General features: G+C 41.3%; 1 protein-coding gene across 1 annotated transcript in view; it reads left to right on the top strand.

Annotated features, from left to right (window-relative positions):
• The window catches only part of CAMK4 (calcium/calmodulin dependent protein kinase IV), a 188,080-nt gene that overhangs the window by 80,471 nt on the left and 83,803 nt on the right, over positions 1-23,806 (top strand). Inside the window, exons 3-4 of the mRNA XM_075740054.1 lie at positions 20,573-20,635; positions 21,281-21,363. Of these exons, the coding sequence (XP_075596169.1) occupies positions 20,573-20,635; positions 21,281-21,363 (146 nt within the window). The remainder of the gene's footprint in view (positions 1-20,572; positions 20,636-21,280; positions 21,364-23,806) is intronic.

Here is a 23,806-nt window from a genome sequence, read left to right as displayed (position 1 = left end):
GGCAGCCTGGGCACACTGTTGACTCCTGTTCAACTTGCTGTCAACCAAGACCCCCAAGTCCCTTTCAGCATGGCTGGTCTCCAGCGTCTCATCGCCCAGTCTGTATGTATAGCCAGGGTTGCCCCTTCCCAGGTGCAGAATCCAGCACTTGCAAGGCCTCTCCACCCTCGATGGAATCAACAGCTCCTCCCAATTTGGTGTCATCTGCAAACTTGCTCATGACACCTTCTAGCCCTACATCCAAGTCGTTTATGAAAACATTAAAAAGAACTGGCCCTAAAATTGAGCCCTGGGGAGCCCCACTAGTGACTGGCCACCAGCCTGATGTAACCCCATTTACCATAACTCTTTGGGCCTGACCCGTCAGCCAGTTGTTCGCCCATCGCACTATGTTTTTGTCAAGCTGTATGCTGGATATTTTGTCCAGAACGATACTGTGAGAGACAGTATCGAAAGCTTTACTGAAATCTAAAAAAATTACATCAACTGGCTTCCCTTGGTCAACTAGATGGGTGACCTTGTCGTAAAAGGCGACTAAGTTTGTTAAACAGGCCTTTCCTCTCACGAACCCACGTTGGCTGTGACCAATGACTGCGTTGTCCTTCAGGTGTTTTTCAGTAACTCCCAGCATAATTTTCTTCATAATTTTACCAGGCACTGAAATGAGACTGACAGGCCTGTAATTACCAGGGTCTTCTTTCTTGCCCTTCTTGAAGATTGGAACAACGTTTGCCAGCTTCCAGTCAACTGGGACTTCTCCAGATTCCTAAGACCATTGAAAAATAATTGAGAGAGGTCTCGCAATGACATCAGCCAGCTCTCTGAGCTGAGCACCCTGGGATGAATCCCATCTGGCCCCATGGACTTGTATGCATCCAGGTGGAGCAGCAAGTCCTGCGCAATTTTGGGGTCAGCTGGGAGTTTATCATTACCGCAGTCACGGTCCTCCAACTTGGGGCAAGTGGGGTCCCAGAGCCCATCATCAGTGTTGAAGACAGAGGTGAAGAAGGCATTAAACGCCTCTGCTTTATCTATGTCCCTGTTAGCAAGGTGACCATTCTCATTGAGTAACAAGCCAATATTCTCTCTGGTCCTCCTTTTGTTGTTAACATACTTAAAAAAGCCCTTTTTATTGTTGCCCACAGTAATGGCCAGCTTCAACTCTAACTGAGCTTTGGCTGCGCGAATATTCTCCCTACAAAGGCGAGTAGTCCTCCCTCGTTGCCTGACCCTGCTTCCAGCTTCTTGTTCTGCCTAAGCTCTAGAAGAAGATCCCTGTTCAGCCAAGCTGGTCTTCTGCCCCGCCTGCTTGACTTGCGGCATTTTGGAATCACCTGTTCCTGAGCTCTTAGGAGGTGGCCATTAAAAAGTGATCAGCACTGAGGGACCCTGATGCCTTCAAGAGCAGTTCCCCAGGAGACCTGACTGACTAGTTCCCTGAGCAGCCTGATGTCTCAGTGCTTAAGAAAAATTAAGTATCTTTAGGATACACGTTACAAATATGATTGTTTCTACACTAAGCTAAGACTTAAAAATTGTGTGAGATTTACAACCAGCTGTTCTGGAACAGTTGTTGCATACAACATATAGCATGTGGGTCATATTGGAAGAACACAGAATTCTTGAACGGAGCAAATATATTTATTTGCTATTTAAGAAATGAACTATCTCATCTGTAGACCTTTACCTCCTTATGGTGTATTTTGAGAAAGGTAGGCAACATATGAACCAGAGCTGGCCTGGAGATTCTCTTATAGTCTGGGCAGGTAAATGCCTTCCAAGAAATTAGATGCACCTCTGCCTTAAATTTCCTACCTGAATCTGGACAAGTTGTTTTAAAAATATTAATGAACAGATGGCCTCTGTTCTGTGGTTTCTAAATTGAGACACTGAGTGCCTGCCTATGTTATAGGTCTACCAAGTGCTAACAACTGTAACTGAAGTAATTTGGGAGCTGCCATTACAGTAAAGCAACACGCTCTGGGGAAGAGAGAAGGGAATTCACAGATTCACAGAATGGTAGGGGTTGGAAGGGATCTCTAGAGATCGTCTAATCCAACCATCTCTGCTGGAGCATGATCACCTAGAGCAGGTTGCACAGGATTTCATCCAGGTGGGTTTCAAATATCTCCAGAGAAGGAGACTCCACAACCTCTCTGGGCAGCCTGTCCCAGTGCTCCAGCACACTCACAGTAAGGAAGTTTTTTTGTCATGTTCAGGTGGAACTCCCTGTGTTCCAGTTTGTGCCTGTTGCCCCTTGTCCTGTCACTGGGCACCATTGAGAAGAGTCTGGACCCTTCCTCTAGACATCCACCCTTTAGATATTTATAAGCATTGATAAGACACCCTCTCAGTCTTCTCTTCTCCAGGCTAAACAGACCCAGCTCTCTCAGCCTTTCCTCATACGAGAGATGCTCCAGTCCCCTAATCATCCTCATAGCCCTCTGCTGGACTCTCTCCAGTAGTTCCCTGTCTTGTGCTGGGGAGCCCAGAACTGGACACAGAATTCCAGATGTGGCCTCACCAGGGCAGAGTAGAGGGGGAGGATCACCTCCCTCCACCTGCTGGCCATGCTCTTCTTGATGCACCCCAGGATACCACTGGCCTTCTTGGCCATGAGGGCACAGTGCTGGCTCATGGAGAGCTTGTTGTTCACCAGGACTCCCAGGCCTTTCTCCACAGAGCTGCTTCCCAGCAGGTCAACCTCCAGCCTGTACTGGTGTCTGGGGTTGTTCTTCCCTAGGTGCAGGCATGCTGAGCTGGGTTGCCTGGAACCTGGGTCCTGGTGCATTCCCAATTCAGCCTATGCCATTGGCCGAGGTATTTGTTTTGGTTTCAAACTTTCAAATTTGGTTTCAAATAATACTTATTTGGTTTGCTTCTTAGCAATGTTTTGAAAAATAGCCTGGTTGGTTTTCCTAGATTTTAATTGATAGGTACAGTCCTCTAAGACCATGTAAGTATTATGAAATATTAGGGCTTCTGTGTCTCAGGCAATGAGGCATGCAAGTACAGGGACTATTTTGGAGAATTCTCATTTTGATTTAATGTTTTTTCATGTATGGGCATCCTCCCTCACAGAGTTTGTGATGCTTAACTAATATTTCCACAGTACTTTAATTAAAATCACTATTTATGAAGCAGCATTCTTCCTGAAGACTGGTTGGTGTTCAAAATCAGACAAGCGTTCTAGGCACATGAACTTTTTCTCAGATCAGAAACAGAGCAACAGTTTTCAGGCAACACATATGCTGAAAATATGTATATTTTAATATATATGTCCTGTGGTGCAGTAATTGTCAGTACTCTTACTGGAGTAACATCTGAAAGTGATGAAGTTTAGCAGACACACCTGATCCACGGAAAAAGCGAGAGACTGACAAAATACTGCAATTTGTCTGAAGTGCTATGACAGTATTCTTTTTTCCTCCAGTTTGCAAATATTTGGAATATATTTACACATATATGTACATGTAAGGTCAAAGTTTCCATCACAAAGCTAGTATTAGTTAACGTTGTATTCTGTGTAATGTTCTAATTTTTTTTCAAATTTTTCAAAAAGGAAAAAGAATAGTGTCATGTGTAACTCTACATGAAAACAATCAACTGCATATCAGTACTCACCATTAAAAAAATGTATTTTTGTCAACTAGCTTACACATTCTCTTCTGTTGTTCATTCACACACACACGCACATACCACACATGATAATGCTTGGTAATTATTGGGAAATGGTAATTTCTTAATTATGACTCCATCTGCAGTACTAGCTATTACATATGTAGATTACTTTATTTTTCCTGGTTTGCTCATTTTTAGTCATTCATGTCATCATCTCATTCATGTGCAGTTCACACTGTTATGTTTCTTCTGAAAGATGAATAAGATATTTCAGTCAAAATTATTGTGAACAAAGAAATAAAGCAGTAAGGCTTTGAGTTTCCACTGCATATATCCAGTTTTCCCTCATACATATGGCGAATCTGGCTTCCGCAGTCTGACTCACTACTTTCTTTTAGAAAGTAAGTAAAAGTTAAGTCCATCAAATGCATAGGATCTAAAGAAGAACAAGAAAGTTCATTTTACACATGTAGAACGAAAAAAAATTAATTTAGGGAGATCTAATTGTGGCTTACCAGTACCTGAAGGGGCCTACAGGAAGGATGGTGAGGGACTGTTTATCAGGGAGTGTAGTGACAGGACAAGGGGTAATGGGTTTAAGCTGAAGGAGGGTCGATTTAGATTAGATATGAGAAAGAAATTCTTTACTGTTAGAGTGGTGAGGCACTGGAACAGGTTGCCCAGAGAGGAGGTGGATGCCCCCTCCCTGGAAGTGTTTAAGACCTGGCTGGATGGGGCTTTGGGCAATGTGGTCTAGTGGAGGATGTCCCTGCCCACAGCAGTGGGGTTGGAACTAGATGATCTTTGAGGTCCCTTCCAACCCAAACCATTCTATGATTCTATGATTCTACACAAATGCCCCACAAAAGAAGAGGAAACTGAAAGATCTTTTTTTTTTTCCTGCAGTAAGACACCAATAGGTTTTTGGTTTATAAGCTGTGAAATCAGACACCAGTTAGTGAATGTGAAAATTTTACTGAAAAATAGCTTTGTAATATGGTGGTGTTGTCCTTGGAAAGCAAAAAGTGCTTTTTGTCTGTATTGGCAGGACACCCTTCAGAAAAGGAAACAATCCCATTCTGCAATTGAAAAAAGCTTGTCCTACATACTTAAAGTTATTTAACACGTCATCTGCATTACATTTTACTGTATTATACCACATTGTAGTGCAGATGATGTGTAAAAATCACTTAACAGAGAACAGTATTTTTTACCTATTGCCATTTAGATTGAATTGCTGTACTGTTCCTGAGTAAGTGATCCCTTGGGTTAACATCTGAAGAACAGAGAATATGTATTATATCTCTTTTTTTGCCTTCCTGCATTTAATTTACAGGTAATTAGCTAACATTAATTTCTGGTGTTCGCAGCTTATTTTTCAGAAATACAAAGATCAGTTAATAAAAAGAGGACTATATAAAGCTCAGTTCATTGTTATGCAGTTCAAGGAAGCTCAACCTACTGTATACATTGTGTTGTCGAATAAGTAGTTCTGAGACACTAAATAATATCCCTTAGATGATTAATCCATTTAAAAAAAGAAATGAATTACAGACATTTAGCTTTGAATAACTTAACAGGTACTTTTGTGAAACAATCATCTGAGCTGCACGTCTTCTTCCACCAAGCTGTCCATGCACATTTGGCTCCCTTCCTGCCTGCAGTGATTTGTCTTCTCCATGGCTTTAAGCACGTCTAGAGGAGCTTTGTGTGTCCAGTGTGCACATAAATGTAGAGAGGTAGGACAGGGAATAGGAATGTAGGACAGGGAATAGGAATGAAGTGTATTGCTGTGTGAGGATATATTTAATGCCTAAAGCAAAGATGCAACCTTGCAAAAGGGCTGAATGGCGGTGCAGAGGTAAATATTAGTCTATCCCAAAATTATAGTCCTTCTCTTTAGAAACCCTTCATTATTTACAGCCTGTTAAAGAAATCTGGAGATTTGCCTTTGATGGAGCTGTACTGCAGGGACGACAGGGCTTCTGCATAGATGGATGGTTTGTGAGGCTTGTGCTGGGGATCTCTGAAAGTCTTCTCCCTCTGCATTTTAGGAAGTTGTTGTTTTCAAGAAGCATATGATGTGATCCTATCATCACAATTGTGGCAGTTACTCATTTTGAGGGAGAGAGATTGAGCTTGTTCTATGCTGTTCAGCAAAGAATTAAGGGAAAACTGGCTGCATGCATGAAAAAAAAATTAAGAAAAGAGGGCAAAAGATAAGAAATCACAGTGTTTTCTCCAATACGGGCAGATCAGCTATTAGAATAAAACAGGAACAGAGTATGACTTAAAATGGAGTATCCTGGATTTATTCCTCTGGCCTGAAGCTCAGTTCTTTGTAGCCCTTCAGAGAGGCAAATCTAACTGAGGTAAGAGGACTTATTTTACCAAGAACTCCATAATCAGCATGCACTCACTTGGCAAACTGGTTACATTGGTGTATTTCTAGATAAAATATATCCTCTTTAGCTGAGGTGGTCTCCTTTTGTGTTATGTGCTTTTAGAGAAAGACTGACCACATGTAGGGAGGAATGGAAAAGCAAAGGTGGAAATTAACACAGCAACTGTGTGAGCAGCACAACCTGTGGGTTCCTGTTACAGATGCTGCTTTGAGAAATCATGAAGCCAGCATCACTGTCTGATCTCCATGATATATGTCATCTGGTCAGAGCATCTCTTTAAGACTGGAACTGAAGTTCAGTACAACTTTGTAAGCTGAATATTGTGATGGTTCATGGCTGCAGGACTAGTATGTATGGCTGAGGATCATCCGAAATTTTTGCCAAACTAAACTTGCTCTCTGCTTCAATCACGTGGGAAGGACTTCCTTAAGGGTGGGGGAAAAAAAGGCAAAAAAAAAAAAAGCTAATTAAATAAAAAATAACTAATAGCATGTTTTCCCACAGATTTTAAAAAAACACCCTGCTTCCTTTGTTATTCCTTCCCCTTCATTTTAAGCAGCCTTCAAATACCACTGTTTCCAACAAGCTACTTCATTATACTTTGTATATATTGAATGAGCAGATGTTTGAAACTCCAGCTAGCCATGTTTTCAGTAGATATAGTTGAAACCAGCTGGAAGAATTTCCATAAGTAATAAGAAATAGCATAAATAAGATGGTTTGCTTTTTATTTCAGTCCTATGGTATTCAGGTCACTTTCATTTACATTTTTTTTTGAGAGAATTCTGATTTGAAATTTATTTTATTGTTGCGAAGATTACATGATATGCAAACTTCTGAGGACCTCTAAGCAGTAGTCTCCAGAAAATCAGCCTGCACAAATTTAGATTTTGTCTGCAAGATACATAACACTCATTTAGGTTTTAGCTTTTTACACACTGATAATAGTGCTACAAGAAGAAATAGCATGATAATTGTAGGTTTTTGGATTAAGTGGCAAACATAGTAGGTATAGGATTTGAATGTGAAAATATGAGAAAATACAAAGGCAAAAAACCCCTCTGTGATATGGCTTTCAAGAATTTGTGAGAAAAGTCCTAATTCCTGCAGATGAGAGTCCTAATTTCTATGAATGAGAAGCCAAAAATCCGTTAATCAGAACTCCAGGAAAATTATTCATTTCACCATTATAACTAATTTCAGTTATTCTTTTTGGGCCATTAATGTGTTACAGCTGCAACACCACAGTGAGAAAACACAATAGCATTTACATGTTTTATGGATGAGGAGAACATGAGGTACTGAGGCTAGGAGCTAGATCTGTAAAGCATTTATATCCAGGCAATTAGTACCACAGTTCATAACACATAAATTACTCCCTCCTACATGCTTTCCTTCACAAATAAAAATCTGCCTTCTCCTCTCCAGGCTAAACAGTCCCATCTCTCTCAGCCCTTCCTCATAGGAGGGACACTCCGGTCCCTTAGTCATCTTCATGTCCCTTCACTGGACTCTCCCCAGTATGTCTATGTCTCACTTCTAAAGGGGAGCCCAGAGCTGCATGCAGTAGGCCAGGCGTGGCCTCACCAGAGCTGAGTAAAGGGGAAGGATCACCTCCCCTGAACTGCTTGCAACACTTCTAATGCAGTACAGGATACCACTGGCTTTCTCTTCCACAGGGGCATGCTGCTGGCTCATGTTCAACTTGGTGCCCACCAGGACCCGCAGGTCCCTTTCTGCCAAGCTGCTTTGCAGCTGGGCGGCCCCCAGCCTGTGCTGGTGCCTGGGGCTGTTCCTCCCCAGGTGCAGGACTTTGCAGTTCCCCTTGTTGAACTGCCTGCGGTTCCTGTCAGCCCATGTCTCCAGCCTGTCCAGGTCCCTCTGGATGGCAGCACCACCCTCAGGTGTATCAGCCCCTCTTCACAGTTTGGTGTCATCAGGAAACTTGCTGAGGGTGCACTCTGCCCCATCATCCAGATCATTAATGAAGATTTAAACAGGGTTGGACCCAGTATGGTGCTTAGCTGCCAGCTGGGGCTACACCATGACAACCCGTGGGGTACACCACTAGTTACTGGCCTCCAGCTAGAATTCATGCTGGTGATCACCACCCTCTGGGCCCAGCTGTTCAGCCAGTTGTCAGCCCTCCCCACTGTCTGCTTATCCAGCCCATACTTCAACAGTTGTCTATGAGGATCTTATGGGAGACAGTGTCAAAAGCCTTACTGAAGTCCAGGTAGACAATATCCACTGCTTTCCCCTCATCTATGAAGCCAGTCATTTCATCTTAGAAGGTTCTCAAGTTGATCAAGCGTATCAAGGTGCCCTTGAGTACTCCTGATGACTTTCTTGTCCTTTGTGTGCCTGGAAATGGTTTCCGAGATTAGCTGCTCCCTCACCTTCCTAGGGATTGAGGTGAGGCTGACTAGCCTGTAGTTCCCTGAGTCCTCCTGCTTGCTGTGCTTGAAGATGAGTGACATTTGCTTTCCTCCAGTCTTCAGGCACTTCTCCCAGTTACAGTGATCCATGACAGATTATTGAGAGTGGCCTCACAATGACATCTGTCAGCTTCCTCAGCACTCATGGGTGCATCCTATCAGGGCCCATGAACGTAATGTAAATTCAAATTGCTTAAGTATTCCCTGACCTGATTCTCTTCCACCAAGGGTATGTCTTTGTTGTTCCAGCCTTTCCCCCTGGTCTCTGGGACCTGGGATTCCTGCAGAAGGCCAGTCTTGCTAGTAAAGGCTGAGGTAAAGAAGGCCATTCAGTACTTCAGCCTTTTTCATGTCCTGTGTCACCAGGTCTCCTGTCTCTTGTAGAGCAAAGGGCCCACATTTTCCGTAGTCTTCTTTTTGTCACCTATGTACTTACAGAAGCCTTCTAGTTGTCTTTGACATACCTTGCCAGATTCAATTCCATTGGGCTTTAGCTTTCCTAAATTCATCCCTGAATGCTTAGACAATGTTTCTGTATTCCTTTCAGGTTAACCCATCCTTGCTTCCACCCTCTTTATGCTTCCTTTTTGTCTTTGAGTTTGGCCACAGTCTCCTTGTTTATCCACACAGGCCACCTGGCATTTTTGCCTGACTTCCTACTCACTGGGATGGACTTCTCTTGAGCTTGGAGGAGGTAATCCTTGAATATTAACCAGCTTTATTGGACCTCACTTCGTTGTAGGACCTTATCCCATGGGACTTTTCCAAGGAGATCTTTGAAGAGGCCAGAGTCTGCTTTCCTGAAGTCTAGGGGTGTGATCTTGCTTTTCACTCTCCTCCCTGCCCTCAGGATCCTGAACTCCACCATCTCACAGTCACTGCAACCAAGGCTGCCTTTGATCTTGACATCCCACTTGAGCCCTTCCTTGTTGGCGAGTATGAAGTCCAGCAGAGCATTTCTCCTTGTTTTCTCCTCTATCACTTGGAGGAGAAAGTTATCAATGCTCTCCAGGAACCTCCTGGATTGCGTGTGTCCTGCTGTGTTGTCCTTGCGGCAGAGATCAGAGTTGTTGAAGTTCCCCATGAAGACCAGGGCCTGCAAATGTGAGGCTACTCCTGTCTGTAGAGGGCCTCATCCACTGATTCTTCCTGATGAGGTTGTCTATAGCAGACACACACTATAATGTCAGCTTTTAACTTGTGTGTTATGTCACCTAAGAACTTGTGTATTATTAGGTATTCTCCCATTTGGTGGATATGTGAAATGTATTCAAAGAGACATAGCTTTATTACCACTGAGCTTCGTACAGAGCTTGTTCATCCCAAAGTTTATGAGAGTATTGTCAGAGTATTGCAGTTGTAATAAGGACCTCAAAAAAAGAAGGTTCCAGATGGTTTCTCATCCCTGAGTAGCTAAATTAGCTACAGATTTTACATGCAGTAACATAGGAAGCTACGGGGTCTTCAGGAGTTGTGTTTTGTTTGGGTTTTTTTCGGTTTGTTTGGGGTTTTTTTGTTGTTTTTTTTCTTAACTACCAAAATTGCACCCCAAATCGAACTTAATGCATCAGAGGTGGTTTTTAGGTCTGATTCTGTGTGACTTGCCAAATCTGCATGTGAATTCAGTGGCTATAAAGGGAGATGTAGGTGAGTCTCCTGAAATTCAACTATTCACCTATTCTGATTCAAGCTCATGTAGCTTACAATTACCTCCTTTCAGCATCTCCTCCATTCACTCCTAAATTGTATAAAGCCTCAAGGAACAGAGCATCAAATATGGAAGGCACCCTGTGGCTCTTTTGCACAGAATTCACAGGTTGGGGTGATCTGTTGGTTAGGGAAGTCACTGTATGTTCCTCCTGCTCTCAGGCTGCTCAGTCACTTGTCCTTTTTTTCCAGCACAGCTCATAGATCCTGACAGAGAAGGCAAGTTAACATGCTGTCATTAATGTAGTTGAGACATCCTCCATAGAGATTGGAGAGATGGAAGGACAAAAGCAGTCCTGTAAACTCTAATGTTATTTGTTGATGCATAGCACTAACAAGAAACTCAGCTCAGTTTCTAATTTCTGAAGCGAGGTCACTAAATCAGTGATAGGCCTTGCTTTCATATGTCTGCCTACCTCTCTTAACCATCTCAACGTCTCTGCGTGCTTCTCTGTGTCTTCTTCCAACTGCACCAGATATTTTTCATTTTCAATCCCCAAAAAGCTTCTGAAAGGCATTTCTTCCCTGCTCTCCTTTGAGGATCTACTGGTTTTCTCTGTTATTTGGATTATAAAGTATATAACCTATACATTTTAAGCAGTTTTGGGTCATTTATATGGTTCCTGTAAATGTGGAATTACAGGTTCTATATACTGTCAAGCAACAATGAAGTGACTTCAAGACCCGTCATTGTCAGTGTCTGGGGCTGACCTACCAAAAGAATTGTCTAGCATCAGGAGATTACAAGTCTCCTAGTACAGGTGTCATTTAAGCAGCAGCACCAGAGGTTCAGGGTGATTCATCAGAGGAAACATGCAAGACTTAACCTGCACCTGAAGTTGTCAAGATTTCATCCCACCTGAAATATTTTGAACAAAATAATCTCATTTGATCATCAGACTCAAAACTAGGCCTTCCCCAGTCATCATATATATTATTGCTTACAAAATGGAGTGGTACAGCATATAGTTGGTTGTCATGGTTTAACCCCGGCCAGCAGCTCTGCCCCACGCAACTGCTCACTCACTGCCCCCAGTGGGATGGGGGAGAGAATCGGAAGGGTAGCAGTGAGAAAACTTGTGGGCTGAAATAAGGCATTTTAATAGGTAAATGCACAAGCAAAGCAAAGCAAGGAATTCATTCCCCACTTCCCATGGGCAGGCAGGTGTTCAGCCATCTCCAGGAAAGCAGGGCTCCAGCACACCTAACGGTGACTTGGGAAGACAAACACTGTCACTCCGAACGTCCCTCTCTTCCTTCATTTTCCCTCAGCTGTATATGCTGAGCATGACATCATATGGTATGGAATATCCCTGTGGGCAGTTGGGGTCGGCTGTCCCGGCTGTGTCCCCTCCCAACTCCTTGTGCACCCCCCAGCCTGGGGCAGCCTGAGAAGCAGAAAAGGCCTTGATGCTGCATAAGCACCGCTCAGCCATAGCTAAAACATCCCTTTTTTATCAACAGTATTTTCATCACTAATCCAAATTACAGCCCCATGCTAGCTAATGTGAAGAAAATGAACTTTATCCTTGCCCAAACAGGTACATTGATCACATGGAATAATTTGATATCTGTGATGGAGATTACAATTTTAATGGTAGCCCATCAAACCTTCATTGGGTAACAGTGAAGGTTCACATGGATCTGCAAGTGTGATTCAGAGAGGGAAGGGTCACTAGCTTACTATTTATGTGCAATTTCTTACATTACAGCAGGCATTGCACTTGGCTAATAATAGTATAAATAGCTATAACATATTCCAGATCTTTATCGTGCAGCTGAGGACTGCTAAGAAATTCAAGTAGCTTTAAGAGAAAATGTTTAGGATAATAATAAGTGCCCTATCACCTTGTAACTCTCAATTTCGAAGGAACTACTGTTATGTGGCAATTTATTTATTCAGAGGGATGGTGTGAATGTGAAGCCCTTTACAGAATGCCAGATGTCTAAAACTGGTTATATCACTTAGGATAAAAGCTGGATTAATAGATTTTCACTGAGAAAAGAGGAAATTTTTGGATTTGTAACTGTATAAGTGAAAAGCAAGAATGGGCAAGAAAATGGAGAGTACCATTTTCTAAATAATCCTATAAATGCAACTATTTTGAACTAAAAAAAAAAAGTACTTACCTTTTGACTTGCACATTGTTCTTGGTGTTTTAAAAGTGTCCTCCCCCACCCAGCTTTGGGAACAGTAGCAATGACAGTAACACACTATAAATAGAGAATAGATGAAGTGAGCAGTTCATGAATACCTAATAGCCTGAAATTTGTTTGCATAAACCATTCAGCAACTATAAAACATATTTGCAGAAATCTGTGTATAAATGAGTCAGGAACAGAAATAACAACCAAATTAGTCAGATAGTTAGACCACAGTATATAATAAGGCCTGTTCTAATGAGCATATAACTTATTCTGAACTCAGACATAAAATGTATTATTGCAAATCACCAGTGTTGTACAAGCTGTAAGTGCCTCTGGACCCATCCTTCACCCCTTGGTGATGCCACCAAGTTAACGTGGGTGAGCAACAGAACCCATTCACAAAGACTTGTGTGTCTTTGGGGAATATTACCTGCATCAGGTCAGCTTTACTATTAAAACTGTGTATTGCAAGATGCAGGGCCCATTAATCAGATATGTCAGCATGTGATTTACTGTGTTGAAGTCTATACAATCCCACAAATCATTTCTATCTGTCTGATGGTTTGCCTGCAAATGTACTGTGCTTTTTGACAAACAGAAAGGTTGCTGCTTTGATGGAAAGAGACACATTTAACAAATTAATAGTACTATCATATGCAGATAGTGCAATTCTCTTTCATTTTTTAAAAGTGTATGCTTGTACAAGCCTAGCTAATCTGTATTTGCAGCGAGCACATTTTCATGTGTCTTTTAAGCACCTAGCAGGACAGATGCAAGCACACTGATGTAACTTGCAGTGGTTCCATGCACGTGTGTTAAGTCTGAAGAACATGCATCAATTAAAGGACTATAGTTGCAAATTGAAAGTGTGGACATGCGCCTAAAGATAGAAAATAGTTGCTCTAATAATGAATAGTCTCTTTTCTTTGCATTAATAATACAAGGTTACTTATGGACGCTCAAAAAAAAAAAAAATGTCAGTAACCTACAGAGTGAAAACTCCCTATTGAGTTTATGGAAGATACTGCAGGGCTGTGCAATTACTACTGTGCTTTATTGTATTATTTGATGTGTTCTTCAGGGACCTCATGTTCAGCTTGAATAAAGATAGAGCCAGAATAGTCTGCCAAGCTTAAAATACGAAACAAGATGATATTTTACCATTTTATTTTTTTTAAAGATATTAGTCCATTAGGAGTGCAACAGTTGCTCCCGTACAAAAAGAGAGCTGCTAACCTTGCTGAGAAGGTCCAGCAGTGTCCCAGCAAGACCAGCCCTTAAAACATAGGAAGAATTCTTTATTTGAGAAGTTCTTATTTTCATTCAAAGAAAAAGGTCAGGCAAAGAATCAAGTCACCTGAAACAGGTGTTAAATAAATGCCCTATTTGGAACAAAGAAGTATCCTTTTTTTCAGAAGGGTCAGCTTTTTTTAATTCTGCTTTTACGTATCTCCACTGTCATGATCGTTACTGAATTACACCAGAGTAACTCAGAGAGATAGACTGGATCACATGTAAAGCATCTATTTTCATTTGTTCTGGGATTTTTCTGTTATGGCATTTTTTGTATCCCCCAAGATTATTACTTATGGTGAAGACAGACATCCATATCTTGCATTGATACATAAACCAGCTCACATGCATGTTTTCTGTGGTACTTCCCAGCTTTATGCAGATGAAAAAGCATATTCAGAAATCTTCTTCAGAGTGTTTTAATCTTGAAGTCTTGACTGAAAGACTTTCTGAAGAGATACTCTGTGTATGAGCTGGGCAAAACCTGAGATTCCTGTTACCCAGAACATTCTGAAATTAAAAACAATACCTAAAACTGTACAGAAAATATGTACTTTGAATCTTGTTTTGTGAAGATTTATTTAAATTTAAGCTTTAAACTCAAGCTCATTTCTTTTTTTCTTGAAACCTTTCAAAAGAAGCTGGGTAACCTAGCGGCCCTGCGTGCAGTTGAGACAATTGGGAACAGACCTTTTGGACTACCAGGAGATCGGCAGCTCTGCTGTGGGTAGTCTATGTGCACAGAGGTTTTAGCATTTCAGCTTAATGGTGAGAAGACAAAATAATGGCAAAGTTATAAATGGTAATTAGCAATTGACTCCATAAAATACTGACAGGGTTAGGCTGCAGAGCAGTTACTTTAGCTGAGATGAACATAAAAATTGTTTCTTGGAAGCATTTTAAAGAGTGTGGTGGCAAGCCAATGATGATTTGCAGCATGCTCCCTGTAAGTGCAGAGAAACACATGCTCAGAGCCTGACCTGCTGGTTCGATAAATCATTCATTTGCTCAAATTAGAAATGTTCATGTGATTCAATAAGTGGGATATTAAATGAGGAGCTGTGCAGAGCTGGGATGAACTGCCTCCATGAGGTGGGCAGTGCTGTGAAGGTCCTGGAGAGCCATTTGCTTCACACCACTTGCCTGGGCACAGCATTGCCACCCAACCTACATGGTGGTCTCACCTGGCCCGATGTGCCCCTCCATGCCCGCAGGGTACTGGAGAAGGAGGGCAGCAGTGACCAGAATTGCAGGCTGAGGAATGTGCTTTGCTTCTTGCTCTCTACTAAGTTTGAGGCATCTGTACATCTGTTGGCCACCTGTTTTCAGGATGGTATACCATACTGCAAGGCAGCAACTGGATTAATCTGTTTACAGTGACAGTTCATTTTATCTTGTTTCATTTAATTCAGATAGAAGCAACACTTTTACATCTCAGAGGTTTGTAGCATCACTCCACCTCACCACCTCGGGGCATGGAAATGTGGAAGAATCGCAGCTTTCATTAAGCATGTTTCCAGCTCTTTCCCATATCAAAATAACCTGAAATTTATAAATCAGAAATAGACTGATTATAGACATAGCATTACTTCACTGCATGACCAATACCAAATTTTAAAGACACAGTGTTTGTAGACACATATCTATAAAATAGATAAATGCCTAATTCTAGGGAAGTGAAATAACTGGAGACAAAATACTAGGAATAACTCAGGAATAATTACTTTTTTGTGTAAATCCTTTAATATAAATTAAGGGGGTGGATAATTTCATTCACCCACACTTACAAATGCTGTCCTAACTTCCTGGGCCTTGGTTATGTGAAATACTCTGTTGATGCTGTTAATCTTATGTCTGTCTGTTGGTAAACAGGACATATTATTGCAGTTTTGAGTGCACAGAGCATGCTACCATTTGTCTTCTGATCTCGGGTCAAACTGCAAAGCCATGTGGCTGGATGCAGTGTAGATAGGTGTTTCAGTTCAGCACACAGGGTTCCTGCCAAATTCAGGTGGCTGGATCTTTGCTTTTGTAGGTACTTTATCTAGTCAGATTAAATCTAGCATGCAGATGCTTACCTGTGCTACAGTCGCAGCTGCTGGTTTACGGACTGAAGCATACCAGGGAGCACTGCAAGGCACAGCACAAGGCAGGACTGTATCGCACCTACAAGCAATTCTTGCAGATTTGGTGTGTCTTAACGCTTCATGTGAATGTCTTCACAGGTAAGCCATGGAAGCATATAGATGTGGGTTTTAATAATTACAGACCATCTAGCAACTTTGCTATTTTTTGTCTATGGGCAGTGAAATCTTCATGCCTAGGGTCAGTGGTGAAGAACTGATAAATAACCATTTCAAGCTTACCTGGAAAATGACTTCTCAAATTGACACAGAGGTGCAACGTCAGAATGCTGCTTCATAGGCCTATCACGACAAATGCCTCTTGATTGCTTGCAATTTAAAGTTTACAAACAACAAATACAGCTCAGTAAAATCACACCAGGGTTAAAATCAACCAATGGGGCATTCTCACGACCTCACACAAAATTAGTGTAAGTTTTTCACAAAGAGAAAAGAAATGTTTTAAGTAGAAATCAAATTATACTAATGAAATGTTTGACCAAAAGCATACTGTAGTCCATTTAGCATAGATTAAAAACAAAAAATAAAGGAAGCTTTTAGGAGGATAATCACTAAACTAGAGGAATGGGGAAACATCTGAAGGTTACCTTTGATTGCTTTTTTTCTTTTCATAAACAGAGTGGTTCTGCTGACATTATTCTTAAATGTGATATACTCACAAAGGCCTCAGTGATGCTCCTGCGAGTAATGTTAATTTAAGGAAAGCTCGGATAAATTATTATATATTGTATTGCATATTTAAATTGCATCCAAAGAGGAGGAGACAAAAATAAACAGTTTTGCAGCCTCATTTTATTACATCTGCACAAATCAGACCTCTGTATTTGATCTAGCCAAAAATACTTAATTTGCCTAAACATTTGTGGTAATAGGATATTTCGGTTAAATTATCTGAGTTTTAAAATTTGTTACTCTAGCAACATACACTACAGAGTGAAATGCCTGACTTGTCATCCTATCAAATAATTTCTGTCAGGAAAATAAGTAGTTGAATTGCTTATACTCCTGCCTAAACTAGAAACAGGCCAAGTTTGGTGCTGATTATACGTAGGTACGTTTTGCTGGGAGGAACTGAAACAAGCTAAGTGTTGATATAGCTCTATACTTAGTGTAGGAGAAGGTAAGAACATAATAGTGATAAAACAGGCTGTCTGTAATAAAATGCCGTGACTACATATGCTGCTGCTTTTACTCTGGAACGATTCATATCACTTATACATGCATGCTTCTGTTGTAAAGTCTATCCTAATAGCCATTTTCCAGGATGCTTATAAATATTTAACACTCCTAAGTGTTTCTGTGTGGTGTATTTGCCATTGTATCTTAGTATCTTCAATTTTTTGGTATGTTTTCCTCATACCACCACCTGAGGAGGTATTATGAAAGTCTGCTTTTTTTTGTGTCAGAACAGGAACTGGATCACAGAGGGACTTGCCTACAGTCACAGAGTAAATGTCTGGGAAAGCAAGGACCTGAAACTGAGTCTCAGTTCACTTTTCCACTTAATTTGTTGCCACCAGTGAGATGAGAGGAGGCCTTTATAGTTTCTCAGTTGTAACTACTTGGTGTTGAGAGGAATCATCTTTAGCATTTGGACATCCTGTTATGTGCTTGTTGCCAGGCATGCTTGATGTGAGAACATTTTCCAAACTGAAGAAAACAAACTGTAGGTTGTTCAGTTTGTAGTGGTGCTTTTGGATAAGGAATATTGCTCAGTCTAAACAGCTCTCCTGTGGTAATAACTGTCCACGCAATGCTGTACGTTAATTTTTCTGATCCTGTCTGAAGTGTAAAGCATACGAAAGTAGTCCAGACATATATTACATCTCAATCATCAAGAGCCCCTTGCTACCCTGCAGTGAGCTTCAGAGTCCCTGGCTGTGTGTTTGCACTCAAAAAAGTGACCCAGAGTTGAAAAACGGCACTGATGCCGAGGGGATGTTGAAACTGAGTAAGACCACAGGCTGGTGCTCACAGTGTTTTAGGAAAACTGCATGGGAAACCATACTTCAAACCTGATGCTCAGTATTTGTGTGGCAAGCAAGAGCAAAGAAACACATTCGGAGTAAAAAGGAATAAAGTTTATAAAGCTTGTGATGGTCGCAAAGCTTAAAGGATCCTGTGTTTGATCCCAGAGCAGGCGTTTACCTGTGAAGATGTAGTTATACCATGTTCTTTACCTCCAATTAGGTGTTCAGGTAGTGTAATATTTCATTCCTCTTTGATTTTTGTTTTCTTCTGCTTCTCACATGCACCAAATCTGTGCAAAGTTTTTTTTCTTTCTTTCATTTTGCTTTCTGGCAGAGCCACTGAAAGAGTTTAAATGTCAATGAGTTTCAAGAAATCGCTAAGGGCTCTAGTTCTCCACTCATTTATACCACTGTCAGAGCCCTGTGGCATTACTAACCTGGAATCGTTCCTGATTGACACAAGGGGAGAATCAAATTCTGCCTGTCCTGTAGTTCTGAATGTGACTGATACTTGGATTTTGTTGTTGCTGGAAAAAATAAAGTACTGAGAAGCACTTCTCTTCTTTCAGGTGATAAAAAAAAAAAGGGATCGTTTTTAAGCATGTGTCTTCCTCACTAAGAATTTGAAGGTAGCTTTATGTACCTTTCAAAGGTTTATGCATAATGACGATTCATTTCCAATGATGTAAAAAAACAAAATATGTGTTTGATGAGATGTCTCCCCCAAAAAAAATCAAACACAAAAACCCTCCAAAAATGTTCTGCTTGACTTTATCTGTGTTATCAGTTTGGAAAGAGGTAGTGACTTAACTTGCTGACTCTCATTCATTTTGTAACCCTTGAGATGAAGAGTGCTGTAGAGAAATATGTTTGTAATTGTCGTCAGTGTAGGACTTCTCTAGGGTTTCTGAGAATATTTGCAAACAAGATAGTTTCTGCATAAATTTATTAATTACCTTAGCAACATGAAAACCTGCATAATTTGCTTATGAGCATTTTCCTTTCTTGCTTTCAAGTTCAGGGAGAGCTGCAGTTGTCTTTCCTGAATGAAATACTGCCTAGGTGTGCATTTCTTGTGAGAAATGACCAATGTCCCACAACAGGTGTGGTGGGTTGACCCTGGCTGGAGGCCAGGTGCCCACCAGAGCCGCTCTATCACTGCCCTCCTTAACTAGACAGGGAAGAAAAGGTGCAACGAAAAGCTTGTGGGTCGAGATAAGGACAGGGAGAGATCACTCACTAATTATCATCACAAGCAAAACAGACTGAACTTAGAGAGTGAATTCATCTAATTTATTACTAAGCAAAACAGAGTAGAGGAATGAGAAATAAAATCAAGTCTTAAAACACCTCCCCCCACCCCTCCCATCTTCCCGGGCTCAACTTCACTCCCAGCTTCAACCTCCACCCCCCACCTCAGCGGCACAGGGGGACGGGGAATGGGGGTTACAGTCAGTTCAGCACACGTTGTTTCTGCCGCTTCTTCATCCTCAGGGGGAGGACTCCTCTTAATCATTCCCCTGCTCCAACATGGAGTCTCTCCCACGGGCTACAATCCTTCACGAACTGCTCCAGCGTGGTCTCTTCCATGGGGTGCAGACCTTCAGGAGCAAACTGCTCCAGCGTGGGTCCCCCACGGGGTCACAAGTCCTGCCAGCAAACCTGCTCTGGCGTGGGCTCCTCTCTCCACGGATCCACAGGTCCTGCCAGGAGCTTGCTCCAGCGTGGGCTTCCCACGGGGTCACAGCCTCCTTCAGGTGCCTCCACCTGCTCCGGCGTGGGGTCCTCCACGGGCTGCAGGTGGAATCTCTACACCCCCTCATCCTTCCTCCATGGGCTGCAGGGGGACAGCCTGCTTCACCATGGTCTTCACCACGGGCTGCAGGGGGATCTCTGCTCCGGCGCCTGGAGCACCTCCTGCCCCTCCTTCTGCACTGACCTTGGTGTCTGCAGAGTTTCTTACATCTTCTCACTCCTCTCTCTGGCTGCAAAAGCGCTCTCTAACTGTTTTTCTTTCCTTCTTAAATATGTTATCACAGAGGCACTGATTGGCTTGGCCTTGGCCTTGGCCAGCAGCGGGTCTGTCTTGTAGCCGGCTGGCATTGGCTCTATCAGACACAGGGGAAGCTTCTAGCAGCTTCTCACAGAAGCCACCCCTGTAGCTCCCCTGCTACCAAAACCTTGCCACACAAACCCAATACAACAGGACATAGGTTGTGCCTGTATTGTTAAAGACTGTGATTTGAGAAGAGGAAAGGGAAGGGCTAATCCTCTCTGAGGTTTAACAGAAGGGACAGTCTTTTGCATTAATAGACCATTCTGTTAGATATACCTGAAAGAAGTTAAACCTTATACACTGTCTGTGGCGGGAGGTGTTTGACATTTCATCACTTACTTGTTTTAAGCAGTATGTTACACTGCTTTGATATGCACATCCTATGTGCAGAAACCTTTTTCCAGTATAGTTGCTGAAGAGTGTGTCAAAAGGAAGCTATCCTGGCATAAAATGAACCAACATAAGTAGCAATAGACAAGGGAAGAACTTGAGTAAAAGCAGGGATAGGAGGACCTTTTTCAGACGTCTTTCCTGTATTCTACTTCTGGAGTGACCTATATGTGCATTCGTAATAATTTTGCTAGATGAAGAGGTTTTTCTGTTATAGTATCTCATGTTAAAGGAAAATTACTCCTTACAGTCTATTTGACTTGTGTATCTCACATCAACTTGTTCTCCTAGGAGATCTAGAAATACTGTTCATACATATTTTCCTGTGATGCAGCTAGAAGTTTCTGTGGTGAACACAGAAATAATTTTTTTCACTTTTTCCCTCCCCACTTTTAACCAGGTAGACAAGAAAATTGTCCGCACAGAAATTGGAGTTCTTCTTCGCCTTTCGCATCCAAACATTGTAAGTTTAGCCTCGTTCTTCCACTCCATGTTTGTTTGTTGTTTTGGCTTTTTTAATTCTTTCTGTTCCTAAGAGGTGATTATTGTGGTTAACTTACACAGACTTGGGAGAGTCCTGAATTAAAGCTTTGGCTTCTCCTTATAAGCGTGGTAGCTTATGGAAGATTGTTGAATTATACTTACAATGAATTATTGGTGTTCTGACAGAGTTGAGTGAAAAACTATGCAAAAGAAGTTCTGTAAATGAAAGGGGAAGTTGGTGTTGTCAGTCCTTGGAAGGTGGGGAAGGTCTTGCATTCAGTTATTCCGAAAGACTGGCAGACAGGTGTCAACAAGCACTAACGAAAGCAGCTCCTTAAACTCCTGTGTTACACAGAGGTTGCTAAGATGGAGGAGTAAAAAAAAAAAAAAAAAAAAAAAAAAAAAAGAGAAAAGGAAATACAAAGGAGTTAAAGCTAGCAAAAATAAAGGGGATGGAAGAGAAAACGCACAATAACTTGGTCAACTGCAAGGTGAATGGTGCACCAACTTCAGTTGGTATCACCTGCTTTATTGACTGTGGTGTGTTTTCTGCTGTTGGCTCTGTGATATGCTCAGCAAGAAGACAAATAAAAAAAAAATGAATCCTTTTTGTTATCTTTACCAGATAAAACTAAAGGAGATATTTGAGACCCCTACAGAAATCAGTCTTGTTCTGGAATTGGTCACGGGTGGAGAACTATTTGACAGGTAAGTTATCGGTATACACCTCACTCTGTACCTTCCCCAAGGATGTTACAGTCCAGATTTCTTTGCCTGTAATCCCTGTGTTAGCAATTACTGGAATTATTTCATCAACATATGGTTTATTCACATGAGTAAATATGTGCAGTAATTGGCTTTAAAAATGTGTTTGGAAATGTGAATATCAGGAGATTATTTTTGGAAAGGATACATGAGCTGAAAATGGAGGAAATTGTTAGTGAATTCTGAAGAGCACACACCACTGAAGGAAGGTGCTCAGCAAGTGCATAGCATCAGAGTATGTGGGAGCAGGCAAAAGGCAGGAAAACCTGGCAAAATCGCATGGACAGGGCATCATAAAATATGGTAGGTGGCAATCAGTCTGCCAGGAGGATAGTGTTATGTCAGATAAAAAGTTGGTAAGCAGAGTAACAAGAAAGAAATACAATTTGGTATTCATTTTATTTGTAAGACCTCTGTTTTTGTTGTAAGGTTCTGCAAGACAACTATTGAGTTCTGAAGGTATTGCTCATAAGATTGCACATGCTTGAGGTATAGGCACACAAGCATAAAGCAAAATAAATCTATAATAGTGTTTGGGGCGATATTTTACTGGTAGGTATTTTTTTTTTAGATCAAGGGAAGATATGAAAAGCATTTGCTACTGCCTTGAGTAGATCAATTAATTCACTGGCGTTGGTGATTTCCAGCTCCTGTAAGGACAGGTTATTTCATTTTCCTTCTTCTCTAACGAAAGTTCAGTATTTTAGAGGACTGTTATACAAATACGCATCATCAAGGACTCAGTCTAAAACTATGTTTGACTTGAGAAAACAAAAGCATACTTTTTTTGGTACCGTGGTCATAACTACCACGTTGAGATGAACTGTTTCTGAACAATAACAACAAAAGCAACTCCTCCTGTAACATCTTTAGTTCAACAGAAGGAAGATGCATACTCTCTTGATAGTCATCCAAAGAAATCAGGAGAAATGTGCTGCAAGTTAAACAACCAGTGAGTGCCCAGTCCTGAGCTAGAGGGGACGCTGCGCAAGATGCCTTAGCTTTAACATAGCCCTTTATACGGCCACATGGGTTCAGGTCAGGTTGCTTTCAGGAAGGCTGAATACTATATGGGAGTCTTTGATGAGCAGAGTTTGCAAAGGAAAAACACAAATATGCCAGTGAAATACTTGGTTCCTGAGCAGCAACCATCTCCGTGGCAGAAGAGCCAAAGATGAAAGGGTACATAGGATCCAGGATGGGGAATTGCATTATTTTGTGGAAACAGGATTTAATATTACGACATTTTCAACATTCTGTAATCTGTACTCAGCAGCGCTTAAGGGATTTGAGCTCTCAGATTGATCATTCCACAAAATTGTACGCTTAATCCAGTAGTTTGGCAAGGACGAGCAGTCTGGCATTGCCTGACGAGAAGCAAAGCCACTTAGTGACTTACTAGAATTGCGGTGCCCCCTTGTGATGCTGTGGGTGAGCACTAATACAATGGAGGGCTTCTGAATTCAGCATCCTACTTTTCTCCATATGCAATAGAACTGGAAACTTTGGCAATACAATCTTCTCTGATCTGTGATTTGGAAAAAAAACAACCAACAAAATAAAAACCATAGAAAGCTTTTTTTCAGCTGTTAAGCTAGCAATAGGAGTATTACTTCACTCTTCAACCTTAGTGCAAAAATAATTTAATAGAAATACGCAGCCAAGACATAGTCACTTGAATTAAGCATTAGCTGTCCCTTTCCTCTCTTTCAGCCAGGCTGAAGGATTCACAGTTGTATTGTTGCTACACAAGGACAACAAAGCAACTTTTGTACTCCGATGATAAGACTAGATCTGTTACACAAATACATTTGCTCTTCTTACTGTAAACATCTTCATTGCTGTTACTTTTACTGCTAATTCTGGTAATATGCTAGTACTTTCTATATCAACTGTTTTATTGATCTAGTTTTCTGCCATCCCAGGTGTTCATTCTTCTTTTGCATTGTATTTGAGCTGCAGATGAGTAAGTTCTTTCACACACACTTTCCCCTTTTCATGAAGATGATTTTATAAGTACTTGAGATCTGCTTAGTTTTCTAGAATCCTATTAGCATTGTTGATGTGTTACTGGTTTCATGCTGTTCTAACATAAAAATTCTGGGTAGCAAAATTATTCACTTCCTTCACCATACTTAATGTTTCTGTCAAATCATCCATGTTGTTGCTAAAATGAACTTTCATTATGATAATTTTTCAGTTGTGTTACCCAAAAGGAGAAAAATTCAAACAAAAGTATCAGTTACACATCTGAGTTAATATAGCTGAAAGCAGGTTGGGTTTAGTTGTATTTTGAAAAAGAAATCTGTTTCCCAGACATAATAAATCACATTGCAGTCATATACTGACATAAAATATTCCACCAATCCCAAACACAATAAATATA

Source organism: Balearica regulorum, chromosome Z (genome assembly GCF_011004875.1).
Source record: "Balearica regulorum gibbericeps isolate bBalReg1 chromosome Z, bBalReg1.pri, whole genome shotgun sequence".
Taxonomy (NCBI): domain Eukaryota; kingdom Metazoa; phylum Chordata; class Aves; order Gruiformes; family Gruidae; genus Balearica; species Balearica regulorum.
The sequence above is the reverse complement of the archived record's forward strand: the minus strand, read 5'-3'. Positions and strand labels throughout refer to the sequence as shown.